The sequence below is a fragment of the Aulonocara stuartgranti genome (genome assembly GCF_965226115.1).
Source record: "Aulonocara stuartgranti genome assembly, chromosome: 4".
NCBI lineage: Eukaryota > Metazoa > Chordata > Actinopteri > Cichliformes > Cichlidae > Aulonocara > Aulonocara stuartgranti.
In genome coordinates this window covers 20099093-20121341 of record NC_138942.1, presented here as the reverse complement: position 1 = coordinate 20121341, position 22249 = coordinate 20099093, and the positions used below count along the sequence as shown (strand labels likewise).

At 39.8% G+C, this 22249-nt stretch overlaps 1 protein-coding gene across 1 annotated transcript; it reads right to left on the bottom strand.

The window, feature by feature from the left end:
• Nucleotides 1-18689: 18689 nt before the first annotated feature.
• LOC309705660 (uncharacterized protein) lies at nucleotides 18690-21781 on the bottom strand (the record flags this gene model as incomplete). Its single annotated transcript, XM_082531583.1, has 2 exons — nucleotides 21477-21781; nucleotides 18690-20944 (listed from the first exon to the last, which is right to left on the bottom strand). The coding sequence occupies exon 2, from the start codon at nucleotides 20673-20675 to the stop codon at nucleotides 18690-18692; it is 1986 nt and encodes a 661-aa protein (XP_082387709.1). The 5' UTR covers nucleotides 20676-20944; nucleotides 21477-21781.
• Nucleotides 21782-22249: the final 468 nt, after the last annotated feature.

Sequence of the window (22249 nt, the reverse complement as noted above, 5' to 3'; positions counted from 1 at the left end):
GGAGTAATCTGGGTCCTAAACTCCGTATCGTTCAGGTCAAACGAACACTGTAGCATCACTGAGAGTTTAAAAACTGTCTAAATTCTTTCATCTTTAATAAAACGATCAGCATTGCTGCTTTACCAAGTTTAACTTCCAGGCATCCATGAAAACAAAATTTATTACATTTAACGGAGTTAGAAGTTAGCAGGAAACTAGCGGAAGTTAGCTCACTAGTTTCGCTAGTTGCCTAAGCATGATATTGCATGTTCTGACCAGAGGTGTGGACTCGAGTCACATGACTTGGACTCGAGTCAGACTCGAGTCATTAATTTTATGACTTTAGACTTGACTTGAAAAAATGTTCTAAGACTTGTGACTTGACTTGGACTTTTACACCAATGACTTGGGACTTGAATTGGACTTGAACCGGTTTACTTGAAAAGACTTGATATTTTACCCCAAATATAAAAATTTAACATGCATATTATATAGAGATTGAAAATGTGACGTCATTCACGGGTAGAACCGCAAAGGATTCTGGGAACTCGTGGCAAGCGGTACTAGCGCACGCAGGCTTTCAATTAAAATCAGTTACACAGCGATAAAAAGAAACACAAAAATGTCAAGAAGCTGTTGTATTATTAACTGCAATAGCCGGTCGCATGACAGCCACGGGAAGCCGACGGGTAAAGAGATCGGTTGTTATCGGATTACGTCGTTGAAGAGAAATTGTTCGAGCCATGTTTCCGAAGTAACAAAGACGCGACAGATGGCCTGGATTGCAGCCATTCAAAGATCAAATATAACATCCCAGAACACTCCAGCTCACAGGTTAGTCTGCTCCAAGCATTTACACGAAGGTCAGTCTTCTGTTGTAGTTATTACGTATTTTATCATAACATAATTGTTGATATAGGTTACAAGCAAGTCTGGCGCTGAACAGAAATTGTCGCGCTATGCTCCTTTGTTTATTGTGCATAAATAGTGAATTGTCCTGACACAATATTGCGTTTCGCTTCTGTTATTATGGTACATTGACAAAAACATATACTTTTATTCACAGGATAAAACAGGTTTTTTGTATCACTAATTGCCCAGTACGATTACAGCATACAGTATTATTGTCACTGCTACATTTCTGTGATGGGTACCAGAAATTATTTCCACTGCTAATTAATTACCGTTGAGCTCAAAGGTCCTATTAATAAACGGTTAACGAATGTGTATTTATGACGACAATTTGTGAGACTGGTAAACTTATGATACGTACGATGGTCTTTCGTTCTACACGGTGCATTTCAAGGTCCTGCACCCATCCGTCGGTAAACTGTACCTGGGCTTGTTGCAGTGACCTGAAGTTACTAAACTTCATGAGTGTATGCACTCACTCCAAGAACCGTATGATTATAAATATGCATATAAATATGCTACAACGAGATAGCTGACTTCATCTAACTAGCAAATGTTGTCCAGGCTACGTTGGTGATGCAGTTTTTTTTTCATATGTATGATATTTTTGTCATGCGATTTTAAAGCCGGTCCTACAACCGCATCCAAAAATAACATGCAGCTTATCTCAGAACTGTCGGTGAAAATTATTCTAGGTTTAATTGAGCTGCATTTTAAAGAGGTGCAATTTCACAATTTGTGTATATTTTCTAAGATCACTATTTTGTCATGTGTTGAGAAAAACACAGATTTAAAAATTACATGGTCTAATATTTACATTTAGCATATAACTGCAACATTATTTTTTCGTTTTTTTTTTTTTAAAGACTCGAAAGGACTTGAAATTCAAAGTTTCAGACTTGTGACTTGACTCGGACTTTTACACCAGTGACTTGAGACTCGACTCTGACTTGCCTGACATTACTTGAGACTTGACTTGAGACTTGAGGATAAAGACTTGAGACTTACTTGAGACTTGCAAAACAATGACTTGGTCCCACCTCTGGTTCTGACTGAGAGATTTCTGAAAAAATTCAAACGTACAGCTCTGCTATCACTTCCAACATAAATGAAGACAGGAAACTACACAGCAGTGACGTTTGTAGGGTTACTGAAGTTGGGCTAGCTGGTATATAATGATGTGCTACGTGATCGCTAGCGACACAGCTATGTTAGCATAACATAAACAGTGAAGCTGGAGGACGAACACTAACACTTTTACACTTATAAAAGTTAACGTGAAGGTTCCTCATGGTTAGAGACAAATGCAATCGCATGGCAGGATGCTGTAAACGGACCAAACTTCAGTCAGGAGAACAACTGAGATAATCCATCCACAATACAAGGTTAGTCATTAATATACTGCAACAACATGGGAATAGAGCAGCTGCCAGAGAATTCAACATTAATGAATCAATGGTACAGAAGTGGAGGAAGCAAGAAGAATGAGTTCAATAAAGTTTGATTTATCTGACTGCTTTGTTTCGCTTAATGTGCCTTATAATCCCGTGCACCTTATGGTCCGAAAAATACATACTGCACACTCTTTTTAACTTCAGTGGATATTATACATGGTTATGCTCAGGATATGTCAGCCCATTTCTACTGGAAATGCCTTTTGGTTAAACTTTCAGCTAGGAATTTGCATTTGCACTGTTACATTTTTATAAAGCTTTAATGTACATAAAAACCAGCTTCTTGTTTAAGTGAAAATAAATGGAAGGTTGTCTTTTTGCGCTAGTAATGTTGTGGAGTTGTATTTTGTCTCGCATCAATTATATCGTCAGTTATATCGTTATCGCAAATTTTCAAATATATATCGTGATAAATATTTCTGGCCATATCGCCCTGCTCTACTGAAGACCCTGGGACTCTGTGGCACAAAATCAAAGGAAGATTTGATCCTCTTTCTGTATGGCATTTTATACCATACAGAAATAAAATAATAAACTAACTATCATGTGGGAATATTGTGAGTATCCAATGAAAATATAACATTTATTTCATGAAGAAGTCAAATACCTATAAAAGTGCTACAATTCCAATTTGAACCAAACTGAAAAATATGAAAATTAAAACTAATTCATGACTACACTCATAACTGCCATAGTTCTTTGTTAGACAACACAATCAGAGATTGTAACATAATGCACAATTACAAATGAAGTTACCCAGTTATACACACAACTGGACTGGCCATCGGGCATACATTTGCCCAGTGGGCTGATGGTGATTTTTGGCTTTTATGGGCCGATGTTTTGTTTTCTTGTAACGCACTAAACAACAGCAGCACGTTAGAATATTACTTTCAAATATTATTATTATAGTATTTTGACTCTGTGGAACAGTGATACAGTTTGCTGAGAAGGAGTCAGTGCAAAATTAATTTCAATATAAATATCTATGGTCCAGAGACAACAACAGAAAGCAAGTGTATCTGCAGGTGACAACAGGAGGATTCTGTTGTTTGTTATTTTGCCTGAGAGCCACAGTGAACCAAGGTGAAGAAACACAGCATTTAAAATTAGCAATTTACATTCACTGTCACGGGTTGCCGGGGCAAGCCGTGTGAGAATTATTTAGGACCCAAAATGCAGCAGCTCTGATGCAAGTGAGTTTATTGAACAAAAGTAGATACAAACAGAAATGGCGAGGGTGAACATGAAACTAAGAAAACCTAAACTGGGAAAAACTAACAGAAACTAACCAGAAACAGATACGCGGGGAGGTACGAGGAAATACACGGAAGACGGACAGAGAGAAGCAGACAAACCAGCCACGAGGACGAGGGAACACACACTATAAATACACACACCAGTAATCAGGGGATCTGAAACAGGAGGGAAACACACCTGGGAGACACAACAACTGACGAGGCAGGGGAAACGTAAACAGAACACACTGACATCAGACCTTCAAAGTAAAACAAGAAACACATACACGTAATGACACAGACTCAGAGACGCGGACACTAAAGGGGATATACAAGCAGGGATGACACCAAACAGAGGGAACACAACTAAACCCTGGGAAACCCAAAACAACAGTCATAATACAAAAAACTATCAAAAGTAAAAGTACACAACCAAAAACACTGTGACCGACCCAGGACCATGACATTCACAAAATGACTTCCAACTCATAATAAACAAGCAATAGAACTGCATTATCTCTAATAAGTTCATTCGTTCATTAATTTTGGTTATAATGAATAGAATCCATTTTGGTTTACCTTGTTCATACTTTCACAGTAATGTGTATGATAAACATAAAACACTCAACAGCTCATGTAGCCTAAAAAACATAAATTAATGATTGATTCTTGTTGAAATAAATCAGTTTTTAAAGTTACAGTTCAGTTTCTCACCCCTACAAACTCTCTGTTAGCAAAGCAGCAACGCATCTTTCTGTTATAACCTGACAGTTTCCATGTGTTTGCAAAGTGAACTTCCTCTCAGTTTGACTTGAAGACTTGAAATCAGTCCGTCAGTTTCATCAGATGAGAAGCTCCCGTCAGATCACCTTCAGCACCAACATGTTCTGCTGCTGGCTGCTGGATCCTGTGAGTCTCAATGAACAGAAACACTGACAGCATGGACACCAATGCTGTCCACAATGATGAATTGGCTAAGAAGTACAGAATAGATAGATGGATGGATGGAGTTTTAATTCCAGTTGTAATGATTTAAATAGTTAATTTAATTGTCTACAAAATAGATTGAAATAATTCATGAGTTATCAATCGTCAGCATGAAATCTTTTATTCTAATTTCTTTGACATTCCATTAAATCCATTTTTATTCATATATTATTACTTTAAAGCAAATATCATCTAATCATACTTTATATTGTAAGGTAAAGTCCTAACAATATTACAAAGAAAAACCATGACACTGGAGAAAAAAAAGAAAAAGGACCTCTTGGAAAGCCTGATTTAAGAGGTGCCATTATCTGTAATAACTGGAAAGGATGAAAAAGAGAAACCAAGAGGTGATGAACATTATAAAAAGAGCACTGCAGATTGGGAAAGTCAAATCTGAAGCATAGAGCCCTGGAGCCAGAGCAACCCACTGAAAGGTAGGGCCAAAGAGGAGAGTGGCCAAACTAGAAGAAAAAGGAGAAATAAATTTAATTAAAAAATATTACAATACAATAAAATATTGATCATGAAAAAACCCTTTTGTTGCAAGAGCCATCATATGTCTTGTGAATAAAAATAAAATAAATTATTTTCTGTGCACTTCATGTTGTAAAATAAATACCAAATAATGTTTTCAAGAGAAATCTAAGTTGACTGAAAGTACAGTAGGGAGAGAGTCAAACTTCCTTTAGTTGAATGAAACCTCCAGGACACCCAGGCTCATGGAGGGCATCAATCTGTTGTGATCAGGTGGGGTGAGTAAAAAGTCAAGACAGAAATGAAAATGTTAAAGAGACAATAATTAATACAACCATAAATAGTCAGTAGGTTGGTAGGATGAGATTCAGATGAGATCAGAAACATGCATCTCTGGGCAAGAGTTTCCTGGAAAACAATACCCAGAAAAAGAGTGAGTACGATGTCTTTTACTGCTAAAAAACTATTCCCATCAACAAGTGAGTCCATGTTTGGAAGAAAAACTAATGCAGAAGTAAAAGAGTGAATTAAATGCAATGTTTTTATTTTGAGATGCATTTGAATTTTAAGTGACCCAGATAGTTGAGCCCCTCCCTATTGAAATTCACATGGTACACTCAGGTTCTTTTAATGACTGGCTCTCAAAGTATTTGCTTCACACCTTCTCTTTCAAGATGTTGCTCAGTTTGTCTGCTCTGCTGGCAGTGCTCTGTCTGCCTTGTAAGTCACTAGAATATACAATACAGAATGTGGAAATTGATCTTTTTTTATTTATAATTTTCATGTTTTTTGGCAGGTCTGAATGGTCAGGCTATGGAGTCCATTCCCTCCACTTCAGTGTTGAAAAATCTTCAGGAAGCCCTCAGTCTTTCCTGTAGAGCAGGGGTAGGCAACCTTTCTGATGGCGAGTGCCATTTAAAATTTCCTCAGAAGTCAGTGTGCCATATGATTGCATTAGCAATAAATTTAATAACGCTCTATATTAACAGTTACACACTATATAGAACCACTTTATAGAATTATATTTGTTCGCAGATGTTGGCAGCTATCAGCAAATAGTTATCAGCTATTTTGAAATAAAAAAAGACACTTTTTATCCATAACAAGAAACACAAATGAACTATACAACAGAAAATACAAATGCTATTTATGGTCTCCTCACAAGAATGATAAGAAAAATAAACTAAGCCAATATGGCATGTCTGTTAATACAGAGACACACATGTTAATATGATCTCTGGTCTCCCACTGAGAGACACGGGTCTCCGAGTGTCCAGCATTCAGACGGCTACCTGAGGACTCATGTGAGAGAAAATCTGCTCACACAGATATGTAGAGCCAAATACTGTCAATAAGGCCTCTGCAATGTTCTGAAGACAGTTAAACTTGTCAGGTAGTGATGTCCAGTAGGTGAAAATGCAGCTCCATGAACACGCAAAGCTGTGGATTCCAGCTGCTTCGATGTTGCATTAACTGGCATTAACTCAGCCACTCAATGTGAGACAAATCCAGCTGCTCATTAAAGTTTTCTGGTTTGATCAGAAAATAAAACATTGGTCCATACGCCTGAAAGTTCCAAAAATGCATTGTGTCTTGAGTCTACGGATGTATCCTTGTATTTCTGTGGTGCTGATGCTGTGCTGAGCAGAAAGCTCCTGAAGCTTTTGAAGTGTCGGAATGTGGAAAGCTAACGACGTCCCTCTTACCAGTAGGCTAAGTTACTTTTAGCCAATTACAAGTTGAATCTGGTACTTGGGTTTGTTAGCTAGATACTGTCATTAAGAAGCGGCACAACTAATGTGTCTATGCGAGCTGATTTGCGATGTGCACCGCTGGCGCGGCCATTTATTTTTTGATGCACCTTCTCAGATTAATTCACTGCGTGTCGTGTCCAGGGCTGGACTTGGAAAAAAAACCCAGCCCGGGCATTTTGACTAAAGACCGGCCCACCAGGTATTAAAGCCATAAAGCCTTTGAATGAAAACAAACGCTGTTGTGACAGTGATGTACAGTCTTGTTGGTATATGTATGATTTCTATACATTTTACATCAGATAAAAACTTTGGTTGTAAGCTTCAGATAATTATTTAATAACAGCCAGACATTTTAAATGAAAATAAGAAATTACTTCTTTGTGCCCCCCTCTCCCTGTTAATGCCCTACCTGCCCCCCTGGCAAAACTTTGCTAGATCCACCCCTGCACAGTTACCAGCTGTCAGCTACTTAGAAAAGGATCCTGGTGTTATTTGTCTCTCAGAAACAGTTCATAACTTCCCTTCAACTCATTCATGTCACCTAAAGGGTAAACCTGTTTCTCCATCACCTGTTCAGCTCTGATGATTCAGTAAGGACATCTCCTGGTTTCATCTTCATGTGTCCCGCTCTCCAGATATGGTAAATGGCCTGTATTTATATAGCGCTTTACTAGTCCCTAAGGACCCCAAAGCGCTTTACATATCCAGTCATCCACCCATTCACACACTGGTGATGGCAAGCTACATTGTAGCCACAGCCACCCTGGGGCGCACTGACAGAGGCGAGGCTGCCGGACACTGGCGCCACCGGGCCCTCTGACCACCACCAGTAGGCAACGGGTGAAGTGTCTTGCCCAAGGACACAACGACTGAGACTGTCCAAGCCGGGGCTCGAACCGGCAACCTTGCGATTACAAGGCGAACTTCCAACTCTTGAGCCACAATCGCCTCGATATACAAACCGATATACAAACCGATATCATGACCAGCAGCTTTTTTGCAGCTGTGGCTCCAGCAAACCTCAGCTGATACTAGAAATTAATATTAAATAAATTCTAACAACAGCTGATCAAGCTTAAACGTGCTGCTGTTGTTTAGCGCGACATCCGGCGGTTTCCTCTTTCTGGCGCAAAGTGGGCGATAAACAAACAAGAGAGAAAAGCCGATCAGCTGATCATTGATCAGTCTCATGATTAAAGTAGCAACAGGAGAGGGAGGGTAGAGAATGAGAGAAGAAGAGGCAGCTGTGCAGCAAAGACAAAGAATAACTCCACCTTTGTGTCTTTTTCATTCTAGCTGAAGTCCGGGACAAACTGCGTCCCCTCTCAGCTCAACACGAAACGTGTAATAATTTCTCTGAATGCGGGAGGATTCCGTCTTTTTATGGGACGGTTGGCAACTCTACTAACTAACCTTATGAATTAAATAAAGTTCAACATCAGTAACATCAAGCACTCACCCAGCTGTATAGAAACTCTGCCATGCTAGCTAGTACGCAGTACGAGTTATTGTAACTGACTGTAAAAAGTCAGCACAACGAAAATAAACTCCACCTAAACTTGGTTTATATCTGACCCAGATAGACTGCAGCTCATAACTTCTTACCTGAAGTTCAGTTCACCTGACACTCGGCGGCCGCCTCCCCTTTCTCTCATCCACCTGCTGGCCTCCTCCACTTGTTAATTTTACTGAATCTGTGGATGCTCCGCGATGCCACCACCAAACAACTGAGTTATTTTTACACACCGGCCAGCATCTGGCCAATCCGACACCTTTCATTGTTTATACCATGACAAAAAAAAAAAAAAAAAATCATCGGGCCACCGAGCAAATGCCCGGTATGCCCGATGGCCAGTCCAGCTATGGCCATGCCATCAGTTAACCCTTCGCATGCCAACTGTGGCACGTGTGCCTAGGGTTGCCGACCCCTGCTGTAGAGGAACTGGTTTCAATTTTGGTGGCTATGGAATGCACTGGATCAGACAACCTGCAGGAAAAGCTTTAGAATGGCTTGGAGTTATTTGGTCTGATGCAAGTAAAACAGTGTATGCAAGCAGTGTGGAAGGACGTATAGAAATCACCAGAGACAACAGCAACAGCATGGTGTATCTGAGACTGTCCAGCCTAAAGCCAGAGGACTCTGCTGTGTATTACTGTGCCAAACACACACAGTGGTGTAAGTAATGAGAGAGGCTTTACAAAAACCTTCAGCTATACAGTTTCACAGGAACCTACAGGGGGCAGTAGATGATCAAAAATATGATGATCAGCTCACTGACACAAAAACACTTGTGATACTACAACATGTAAAAGCATATTTTGAAAAAACAGTTTAAAAGTATTTTCTGATAATAATAAAATAATATGAAAAAATGTATGTAAACTTTTATGGATAATTTCAGACGAATACATAATCAAGATATGTAGTCAAGATTTTAGATTTAAATCTAAACAGGGGTGGCTGTAGCTCAGGTGGCAGAGCAGGTCAGCCACTAATCAGAAGGTCGGTGGTTCGATCCCATGCTGCCTCCTGGCTGCATGCCAAATATCCTTGGGCAAGATATTAACCCCATGTTTGCCTACTGGTGGTGGTCAGAGGGCCCGGTGGCGCCAGTGTCCGGCAGCCTCGCCTCTGTCAGTGCGCCCCAGGGCAGCTGTAGCTACAATGTAGCTTGCCATCGCCAGTGTGTGAATGTGTGTGTGAATGGGTGAATGACTGAATGTAGTGTGAAGCGCTTTGGGGTCCTTAGGGACTAGAAAAGCGCTATACAAATGCAGGCCATTTACCAAAAAAACAAAACAAATGTCCAGTAGTTTTTACATGAGCACACTGATGTTTGTTAAATAAGATATAATGAAATAATATATATTTGTATATTAATTATTATATACTGGCAAATACAGTAAACACAAACACATTTCATCATTATTTAGACTATACTTTTTCAGTTATCTAAAGAGTGGTTCACCATCTGTAGAGATAATAGAAAGGTGGAGGTCAACCTGTCACAAAAGTATCATTTTGTTTTTTCAGTGGCTGATGTCATGAGGTCAAGGAAAGACGTGAAGGAACGACAACTGGGATGCTCAGAAAACCCAACTGCACTAATTTGTACTGATGAATGTTGTCGGATCTACTGTGGTTGTGAGTTAAACTTCTAGGAAAAAAATATTATTGTAAATAAACGAAAACATTTTTTTAAATTTTACTTTGGGGTAAAATCAGGAAAAACTAAAATAATGATCTTCGTATTACTAATGAGTGATCAAACCCTGCTGAATAAAACATGAATGAACATACATATTACTTATATATCTGATTGTTTGGTTAGCTTGAACATTTCTTTTGATAAACTGATTGATGATGAGGAGAAGCTGATGCAAACTCAGGCTGTTTCCATCTTTGAATATGTGCTGCAGAACATAAAAACGGGCACGACAAGATTGAGCTGCACCACTGAAGACTGGCAGAAAAATGGCTTTGATGATAAATTCTCATGAGTTTATGGTTGTTTTTCTTTTCTTGTTAATTTACAAGCCAAATAAGAACAGATTTTTCTTTCAAAAATAAAAGATAAATGTTTTAATTACAGAAGATTGTTTCTGTTTTTTCAATTGACTGGTAAGGACATACACTTTGTTAAACATAGGGAAAAAAACAAAGTACAAAATTCTGAGGAGAAATGCTTGGATTAATGAGCCTTTAGCATCTCTGTACAGGTTCTGAGGGTCAAACGCTGACTGAGTCTGAACCAGTGGTTAGAAGGCCTGGAGACTCCCACAGACTGACCTGTACATACTCAGGGTTCAGTGGTGATGATCATTATGTTTGGCTCAGACAGGCTGCTGGAGAAGGACTGGGATGGATCACTTATATCAGTGGTGGCTGCAGCTATATCCACTACTCTCAGTCATTCAGAGGCAGATTTACCATCTCCAGAGACAACAACAGAAAGCAGGTGTATCTGCAGATGAACAGCTTGACGACTGAGGATTCTGATATTATTACATTTCTGTAGATTTACAGTATATTTTCTGTACTACTTACAGACATTTCCTTCACCTAAAATGGAAAATTCAGTTAATTCACCGTATATTTTCCGTGTATTTAACAGATATTTTCCGATACGGATTCTGTTTATATTACCAGGCAATTCTTTTCACTCTAACTAATTCCTTTTACTCTCTTCAAGTCAAAAACTGTACAAAAATATAATTACAGCATCCATCTTGTCATAAAATGACTAAACAGGCTAATACATGAACAAAATAACTTACAATCTTTAAAATTTGAGCATTTTTATTTTCCTTGAAATGTGTTTGTACTCTTATAAATGTGTTCATATACATTCAAGTAGGTTCAAAGTGTTTTCTTCAAACAGGATGCCTGACAAACAGAATATTTAACAATATTTGCACATTTATCAATATTTGTACCTTTAGGTTAGAATGACGGCTGTGGCTGTTTTGCCTCAGGCGAGCAGTTAAGTTGTGGTTTACATCCATGTATGTCCAGTCATGACACAGTATACATATGTAGTCAGTCATAGCCAAAAACTCACCTTTGATTATCGACTTCACTTCGTTAATAATTCAAACATTTGTCCTAGATTAACACTGTGGGGTCTTTACCTTACAACATAACATGCATTGCGACATGAATTATTTGTTAAGTGGTGCTATATGAATAAAACTGAACAGATTTACAGAAGGTCTTCCTAAAAGTTATTAGAAGTTTATTAGAACAAAACAGATGGATGAACATGTCTCTCTCAGCACAGGGCTGACAGGGCTGACAGGGCTCTCTCTCCCCCCCCCCCCCCCCCATCTAGGTTTTCACTGACACTTAGTGAACACTGACAGATGTGTGGCATATAATGAATGTGAAAAGAAAACAAAAGAGCAAAATAAATTTTGCAGTGTTAAAAGTAACTGTTTTGTTAGGATCAGTACAAGGAACAACTATCAATAAAATAAGCTGTATAACATTCATTGAACACTAAATATAATTTTGTTCTTCTCTACTCTCTCATCCTGTTGTACAAACTGACAGAATCATCCTTTGTTTATTTTTTTTATTTATTGACTCACATCAAGTGGAGAGGCCAAAATAATCGGAATAACACTGTTTAATTTGATTCAGTTCAATTTAATTAAATTCAATTGTAGGTAAAGACCCAACAACAATAAAGAGAAAACAAAAAAACCCCTTAAACCCAACAATCAGATGACCCCCTATGAGCAAGCCCCTTTGGCGACAGTGGGAAGGAAAAAACTCCTTTTTAACAGGAAGAAACCTCTGGCAGAACCAGGCTCTGGAAGGGGCGGCCATCTGGTGTGACAGGCTGGGTGAGAGAGGAGGAAGACTGGATGAAGTCATGCTGTGGAAGAGAACCAGAGATTAAAGTTAGAATTAAATGCAACAGTAATCTTTAAAAAATGCAAATAATCTAAAAATCAGAGAGCATGTCAATCCCAAATCCAGTCTGGGGACTGGCTCACAAAAGAGAAGTCTTGAAGCTGATGGCTCTGCTGTCATGGTCCGGGTGAGCGGCTGCTGCTTTTTCTCTGCCTGTTGTGTTTCTCCTGGATCGACCCAAGGGCAGAGCTCTGGCCTCTTCCACTCAACTGTCTCTCATCTGCAGTAATCAACCAGGCTGCAGTCTATCTTTCTTTCGCAAGTCCATTAGCTAACATGCTGGTACCAGGCCTCATACTCCTTGTGAATTTTTGATTGTGAACTTAGGTTGTTGCCTTCTGTCTATAGCTGTTACCAAGCCACCATTCAACCTATCAGCAGTTTGCAGACTGACGCTGGATTTTCCACCACTGTTTCACCTGTCTCACTGCCTCTCTACAAGAATTCAGATGTGTCCTCCTGCATAATGGACAGGAACTGATATTGTAGCACCTTTAATCACTACTGACACTTACTGACACCATCACTTTATCAATGCTGGTCATCATGCCCTTTTGATGCTAAAGTATTTATACCTATATTTATACCTACACTCTATATCCATACTCCATACTGGTACTCAGATTGTTGCACTCTATTTATTGTATTATTTTAGTACTTGTTATTCTGTTTTGTTCTTAAAAAAGCAAAAAAACAAAAACTATTTATTTATTACTTTTTAAATTCTGTTTCTTTTCACTCCGGGATCGTGTGTACGTAATTTCGTTCCACCTAATGTAAACATGTGATTCGAATGACAATAAAACTCCTTGAATCCTTGAATGTAGGACCCAAGTGCAAGACTCAAGAAGACTACATTAAACTCAGAACTCAGCTTTATTTGCTGCACAGCAAAAGGAACAGAAAACTAACTAGACTGGGAATCATAACAAGGCTTAACAGGCAGACAGAACACACAGCCGGGTATGATGGTATGACGCGACACCAAGCAGGAGACAGAGAACTAAAATACACAGCGGAGCAATCAGAAATGGGAGACAGAAGGGAAACATAACTGGGACTACTTAGGCAGGACAAGATGAGTTAAGTGAAACTATACACACTGCCTAAGCACACGAGACTATCAAAGTAAGACAGGAAATACAAAGCGTACAAAAAGACACAGACCCCGAGACATGAACTTAGCACCACGACATAACTGACATGGTAACAGAGGGCACAAGCGACAGGGTGGACTAGAAAAGAGGACAGGCACAGAGAGACAGACTAGACACTGAACAGGGGGAGCATGGGAACCAAAACCTTAGAACTAGAAAATCTTAACAAGAATTAAACTGAAACATAAGACAATATTAATCAAAACAAAACCACTGAGTCATCACACTCAGTACCAGACAGGAATTATCCATAGAAGCAAGACTACATTTAGTGCCTGAGTAGTGCACATATATGAATGAGGAGAGCAGTTCTGATCGGGCTGTGGTGTGAAGGGGTCGTCAAAAAGTGACCACGTCTCTTTTCAGTCTTCAAAGAATTTAACTTTGGAGGCCGAAAAATGGATGGAGCAGAATCAACAGCAGGGCTGGTAAGATTTAGTTGACGACCGTGGTCTGCACATGGAGAGGAGAGTTGCTGAGACTGTTTGTAAGTGACAGGGTCAAATTCTTCCAGGAGTGACAGCAAGATCCTATATGGTCTGGAGCTGAATGGGTGCTGAAGACGAGGCCAAGGACGAGGATGTGGATGGAGAAGTAGGGCTGGTGTGATTCAGTTGTAGATCGTGATATGCATGTTGAGAGGAGGGCTGCTGAGCCTGGGTAGGTGCACAGAGTGATTGCTGGTGAGGCAGGCTGAAAACATTTGGCTGTGGCTGATGATGTTACTGCTTTACAAATGAAGAAGAAGAACATGGCTCTGTCTCAGGTTCTCTTCCTCTTTTTGCCCTAAAAAAAAAAAAAGCATAAATATAAACACACTAGAATTTTCATGAGGTGATACAAACTCTCTGCAGTGACCGTTTCATCCTTTAATGCAGCGATTGGCACATGTATGAACTGCATGTTGGCACTTTGGACATACATAGTTTTCTTTAGTGGACCACTCTGAGTTTTCATTGGCGTGACGCTTCTTTCTGTTGTTTTGTTTCGGCCTTATCAAAATATTTGCTCTGTTCGTCCTTTGAGAGCGACTTCCACTGTGGACTGCAGTTCACAAGAACACACTGTTAGCACATATAAATACTAGAGATGGACCGATCCGATATTACGTATTGGTATCGGTCCGATACTGACCTAAATTACTGGATCGGATATCGGAGAAAAATAAAAAATGTAATCCGATCCATTAAATATCACGAAAGCACCTCACAAAACTTGCAACACGCCGTAACTCACCTCAGAACGTTAGCACGTCGGAGCAGTATGCATCACGTGATAGAGCGGCTGTGGCATGCGGGACCTGTCGGTGGTCTGGATAGCATGTGGAGCTTCGCTAGCAACCCGGCATTTCATCTCCGACAAAGTTATCCCGAGAGAAGTAAAGCAAGTGTGTAAGTCCATCTCTGAATGTTTGTAAAGCATTCCTGCGTTAAGCTTAACAAGCGACTGCCTCTCCTGCTGCTACTTCAATCATGAAACTGCTTAATGATCAGCTGATCGGCTTTTCTGTCGCGAGTCCGTGTCTCTAGTTTGCTTTTGGCCCACTTTGCACCAGAAAGAGGAAACCAGCGGCTGAACAACAGCAGCACGTTTAAGCTTGATCAGCTGTTGTTAGAATTTATTTAATATTACTTTCTACTCGAGGATCTTTTTCTACGTAGCTGACGCTGGTAACTGTGCAGGGGCGGATCTAGCAAAGTTTAGCCAGGGGGGCCGATAGGGCATTAACAGGGAAAAGGGGGCACAAAGACATACTTTTCTTTCTTATTCTCATTTAAAATGTCTAGCTTTTAATAAATAATTATCTGACACCCAAAGTTTTAATTTGATGTAAAATGAATAGAAGTCAGTTACTGTATATAGTAACTATTAAGTCTAATATATATACCCTAGTAAGCTATAGTACTTTTTCCTTTGGGAAGGTACCATCTGTGCAGTCTGCAATTTTGTTGAAGAAAGATGTTGAATCTATTTAATATTTCTTGAAAAATAATTGATTTCTGTGCATTTTTTTTCACACTGCATCAAATTAAGGTTGATTACGTCGATTAAGCATCATGAGGTGGAGCGTGAGGGGTGGTTCCATATTTTTTATTTATTTATTTTTGTTGCTGGGAGTTGGAACCCTATTAGTTAGGTTGCTTAATATTTATGCTAAGTACTCTTTAAAATACCAGAATAGGGAGGATGGTGTAGGTTTAAGTTTATTAGATTGATCAGTATTGCTGAACTATGAAATTTTTTTTTTTGCATACAGGTATAACAGAATAGCTTTAGTGTAGTTGTTGTTTTAAACTTGAGTATGAACTTATACAAAATGCAGCAAGATATTTAAAAAAACAGTTTTGTTGATTAAAAATCACTATATCGGATTCATATCGGTATCGGCAGATATCCAAATTTATGATATCGGTATCGGTATCGGACATAAAAAAGTGGTATCGTGCCATCTCTAATAAATACTAGGGGTGGGACTTGATTTAAAAAAATGAATCTAATTAATTAGAAGCTTAGAATCACATTTAATCGCACAAGAGAATTTGCCCCAAAGCGCAAATGTTTATTTAATTTAAAAGGGATTTAGTGGATGACAGAATCAAATAATAGAGATGGACATGAATATTATAAACTCCAGCTCTTTTAATTTCTGGGAAAAAAGGCAAAACAAACATAATATCCCTGGCCAAAATTGGGCAGACATAAAAATAAAGTGCTATTTTAAGTACTTTAAGTACATTTTCAAAAATGGTATTGTCTTTAAATAATAATAATAATAATAATAAAAATTTCAACATAAAGAGCAGTTTTTCTTAGGGAATAGGGAAAATAGGGAAGAAACATAAAAGGTTATTTGACCGGCTTGACCTTTAAACTCTGAGTAACCTTCGTCAACATTATTTTGTACATTAGGCTAAAACAGTGGGATCATCGAACATTTTAGTGCAACAAATAACAAACCCATTGGACTTATTTGGAGTTTACACAAAACTAGGCTTAACATCATTTTAAGGACATTAATATTGACAGCACTAATTTTAATATTTGAAAAATATTATTTCCTTTAAAACTAAAAAGCAAAGAACAAATGCATTCTGTACATTTTTAAGTTTTCAAGCTTTTCACTTTGTGTAACAGTGGTATTTTTTCCTGAATGGGAGACGTTATTGCACTCTAAAATTATTATTATTATTATTATGCCTCACAAAAATTCAATCTGTACCCATGGCTGACTCTTTAATCTATATTTCTTTTTATTTTGTCAGTGTTTATCTGTATGCAAAGTAAACTTCCTCCCAGGCTAATATAAAGACCTGATATACTGCAGGAGGTTTCCGAAGAAGAGAAGATATTAGCTTCAGTATCAACATGTTCTCTGTAGCTCTGCTGCTGCTGGATCTTGTGAGTCTCACTGAACAGAAACACCGACAGCTATTATTATTATTTTTTAATTGAACTACATTCAACATGTTTTCTCTGCAGGTGTGAAGTGTGAACAGCTGACAAAGCCACCCTCTGTGATTGTGCAGCCAGGTCAGCGTCTGACCATCACCTGTCAGGTCTCTTATTCTCTAAGTGGCTACTACACAGCTTGGATCAGACAGCCTGCAGGGAAAGGACTGGAGTGGATTGGGATGAAATACACTGGGGACTCTCACTATAAAGATTCACTAAAGAGCAAGTTCAGCATTGATTTAGAGACGTCAAGCAAGACAGTGACTCTAAAGGACAGAATATGCAGCCTGAAGACACTGCTGTGTATTACTGAGCCAAAAAGTCAAACTTAACACAAAGCATCAGCAGAGCTGAACAAAAATCTCTCAGTGCATGAACACATTTGTAATATGAAGCCACCAGAGGAGGAGACCAATAATGATTTAAGGGTGTATGAAATGGCTTTAAGGAGTCGCTATGCTTGATAGAGAGCGTGGTAGACAGAAATATTAGAAAACAGCAGAAAGCAGCTGAATCTGCAGACAACATCAGAGGATTCTGATGTTTATTGTTGTCCTCAAGAGTCACAGTGACACTGTGATACTAAATCAAGAGAAGGGTTTGCTTTGTCTTCAGTATATATTCTTGTTTTTGCTTGTCTTTTGGCAAACACCCATCGTTCGATATTCAGTATGTGGTGTTTTTTAAAAAAAAAATTTTTAAACGATAAACCATTTTTGATATGTCCATCATTCACCATGCAGAGGATTAGTTTTATTGGAGTTTAGTTTTGTTTTATGGAGTTTTGGATGCCTCATAAAATGTTACTGATCTGGTTCCTGTTTTTAAGCAACAGCTGATGTTGTTGTGAATCCACCTTATCAGAACTTCAATCAAAAGTAGCTTTAACAATAAAGAGTCATAATATTCCTGTGATTAATGACTGTATTACATAATGGAGCACACATTTAATAATGAATATATATGGAGTTTTTTGCCCATGTATCATAAATCAATTGGTGACTAAATTTTGAGAGAAAATTAATATTTATTAAGTAACAAATAGTAATAATCATTTGTAAATATATATAATATTTGCTTAAATATTTTAATATAAGTCGTGTGCAGATCTTTATATGAGACGAAGTTTTTCTTTAAGGAGGAGTTTATGCAAATTCAGATTTTTACGCATGTGTTGCCAAATATAAGAAAGGCACTACATGGGAGATTTTCATGACTGTAGACTGAGCAGAGAGACATGACTAATACAATGAAGTGTCCTTAGTTTACCTTTGTTTTTCTTATGTCAGTTTACTGGGCTGGTAAGGACAGCACATTTCTTCTGCAAACATTAAGATATGTTTGATATAAAGAAGCTAATTATGTTTTTGTCTGTAGGTACTGAGGGTCAAACACTGACTGAGTCTGAATCAGTGATTAAAAGGCCTGGAGAATCACACAGACTGACCTGTACATACTCAGGGTTCAGCAGTGATATTAATGGTGCTTGGATCAGACAGGCTGCTGGAAAAGTACCAGAGTGGGTTGCTTGGATCCGCTATGATAGTAATGAAATCTACTACTCTCAGTTAGTCAGAGGCCGCTTCACCATCTCCAGAGACAACAGCAGAAAGCAGGTGTATCTGCAGATGAACAGCTTGACGACTGAGGATTCAGCTGTTTATTATTGTGCCACAGAGCCAGGTCACAGAGTTTGGGTCAAAGAAAGGAAAAGTGCATTTTTAATCAATCAATCAATCAATCAATCAATCAATCAATCTTTATTTATAAAGCACTTTTCATACAGAAATGTAGCACAAAGTGCTTTACATGGTTAAAAGCAGCCCACCCCACCCTTCAACTCACTCCCCACACTCTCATTAACATAAACGCTCATGGATACATAAAGTTCCTCTTGAGGTGTTGACACGGATCTTGAGAAGGTAGCGCTTGGTTGCCACAGACACCTTCATACCTCCGATACCCTGGATGACGAGCATGACGTCTTCACTGCGAAGGTTGAGCTTACTTGCAGCTTTATGGGTTATGTAGTTTGTGTCAGATGCTAGATCAATTAATGTCCCAATTCTCTGCCCATCATTGGCGATGACGTCAAGGAGCATCAGGATCACAGGGTACTCTTTTAGACCAGTCCCCTCCAGTAGACCTCTCTCTGCTGCCATGGAGTTGAAGGCTCGTGATGAGACGTTGCAGAAAGCTCTCCGACACTCCTGCGCTAGCTCTGGCGATAGTTTAGAGATGAACTCTTCTTGAACCTCTGTATACCTCCTCCCCTCAGCTCTCGCCGGACCAGACTTGGGCCTTTGTGATAAGGGTCGTGGCAAGGGACAAAGAAGGTAATGATGCTGGTCTTTGCACTCTGGATTTCCACACAGGTAAGTCATCTTTCTGCAGGGTTCGTCGTGGATCTCGAGGCACCTCTTGCAGGCTCCAAGTTGCCGCACTGCATCTTTTTTCTCCTGTAACTTTGTGTTGGTTCTAAACCGCCTGCAGATGTAGAGCTTTCTCTTGTGTTTCGGGTCCCCACAGATGATGCAGCCTGCTGGATCAGTACTGGATTTGACTGACTTCGTACGGGCGTACTTTATTGGGAACTTTGTTCTCTCCTTGGCAGGGTCGATGTCTCTCAGCTGGTCTAACTGCTCGTAGATGGACTCTTGAGATTGGAGGTATGCGAGCAGCTTGTCAAACCGGTTCTGATGAGTCACAGCGTTCTTTGGATCAGCAGCGTGGGTGAGCCAGTCTTTCTTTAGGGACTCAGGCAGCTTGCTTTCGATAGACTTTATTACCAAGAGGTTCTTTATGGCATTTGCTTCATCCAGCTCACTCAAATCATAGAGGGCCTTTTCAACTGCGTGGATAAGCTCTATAATTCTTCTAGGCTGGTTGCTACGAACAGGAGGGATAGCTTGAAGCTCCTCAATGATTTCAATGGCGATGGTGGCTTGATTTCCATAGCGGTTCTCGAGGACTCTGAAGATCTCATCGGCCGAGGTGTATGTGGACAGGCGCAGATCTTTGGCCACTTTATCATCGAGGCTATCGAGAAGTTGGAATTTCTTTACTTCCACGGACCCGGTTGGTTCACCTTGCTTTTGCAGAGCCTCCCATTCCTTCCGCCATCTGTAGAACTCACGCTGGCTGCCGGTGAACTTTGGTAAAGCTGTGGCTTTCAGTTTTATGGCTGCGACCGAGGCTGCGTTGCGGACTGTGACAACTGCTTGGTCGGCATCTCTTTTAATCCTCTCTGCTTTGATCAGGACTGCCTTCCCTGACACCAGCTTTGGAAGGCAGGTTTCGAGCTCCATTAGTCGACGATCACAATCTCGCCTCTCAGCAGGTGGAGCCCAGCGGTTCCATGTCTGGTGTGCCTGCTTAGCTTTCTTCACCAGTTCTTCTAGATGGTGGAGCATAAAATCATATGCCTCCAGCGGTGTATCAGGCTGAGTGGATGTGACGTTCTCACACGCCATTTCTGCTGATTTTAGAGCAAGGGTCAGTTCTTTTTCACCATATGATGTCCACAGTGTCTCTCTGATCAGGTGCTTCACCTCCTTCAACTTCTGCTCACATTCTTTCTCCGTTTTTTCGACGTCTGCTCTCTGTTGGCCCATCAGCTCCGGTGTGCCCTCTGCTTCACACTGCGTGATGTAGGCGGCCTCAAGCTCCTCGTTCGCGTCAATCACTTTGGAGCCCTCTACTGTGAGTCTCTTGAAGGAATCCTGCAGCTCCTCTACAGACATATCCATGTGGGTCCTTATTATATGGTTGGTGAGTCTGGAAAACAGTCTCTTTGCAGTGGTTCGCTCTATTTTCAGCTCTTCGAGTGACTTGGACTCAGCCATTCTGTTTTCTCGGTTGTTGATTGGACAGGCAAACGGTGTGCAATTTCCTCCAGGCCCCCAGGTGGAGTCTTCTCCGTCTTTGTGGTGAGCTTTTGTGGAGTCTTCACTGGTCAAGGCCGGTTTCTCTACTGGCCAGGCCGGTTTTTTACTGTCAAGTGTTCCTCTGACTGTGAGGTGTCCACACTTGAAAAAGACCAGACTTTGAATTTCACTCAACTTTATTTAGACCAACTAGTTTGATAGCTGGTAGGTAGCAGCAGGTAAAAAACCTTTCAACACAAAAATAAAGAACATTTCATTAACCATTCAGATAAATTACACAGAAGACAGATGAAATAACAAAATACACTTCAGTAAAGCCATTTACCATGTGGTTAACTGTGTTAATTTAACTGTGGTTCTTAAATAAATATACACAATGTGTCTTCTTTGCATTTAACACTTTTTTATAAACAATTGTATTTTAAAGTATACATTTTAGAGTTCACAAACATTTTAATAGACTTTAACTAAGGATTTTCTTTACAAAGAATTATTTTCTTTAAATCAAAACCAAACATTTATTCACTAGTTTTACGATCCACCCAAGGATTTGGGGTAACTATTTTTAATATTAATTAACATAAATATGTGGGAACACTAACTGCACAAACAATTTATTCAAACTTAAACATTCATTTTTGTCAATATAATTAAACTTAAATGCAGCAACTATTTCCCTAAGCGTAAAACATTTGCACAACTGAGCTTCCATAGTCCCAGATACATCTGCAAAAGCAAAATGTGAACTCAAGAGCTTACCGATAGCCTGTCTTGTTCAAAGTCTTCCTCACAGTGGAAAAGTGCTTTGTTTGCCGTCCTCTCAGTATGTTGCACCCGGGTCAAATGACTGCTGCATGCATTTTAAGGTCTACTAGGCACGCCCACCCTTGATTGCTCTAATGTGGCTCACCTGGCAGGGCGGCGCACACCAGGCCGTGCTTAGTTGTTGATTGCACCCAAGGTCTAATCAGCGGCCATGGGCAAGCAGCAGCACCGAACAGGTAGAGGGCAGGAGAAGGAAAAGAGGAATAACAGCCACACCTACTAGGTCAGCGCGACAGTAGCGTTCTCTCTCTCTTGCTCTCTCTCTCTTGCTCTCTCTCTCTCGCTCTCTCTTTTGCTCTCTCGCCAGGGCAGAACTCATGGTGGGTTCACGCCCTCGGCCCACGCCCCTCTGAAGTGGAGGAACACCTGGGCCTCATCAGTGCAGCCAGCATTTAAGCCAGGGAGTGGCTTCTACTCATCGCTGGATCGTTATGGTAGAATGCCCTAACTACATTTTTCATTCCGATTAATTTATTAAATCATTTTCATTTATTTTACCTCTGTTTCTTTGTACAAGTGTGAATGGTCAGGATATGGAGTCCATTCACTCCAGTGTTAATAAAACCCCAGGAAACCATCAGTATTCCCTGTAGAGAACCTGGTTTCAGTTTTGGTGTAAATGGCATCTGCTGAGCACACTTCTCTGATACGGTGTACATTTTAGGACATCGTCAGGTCTCAAGAAAAAAGTTGTCAGGTATCAGACA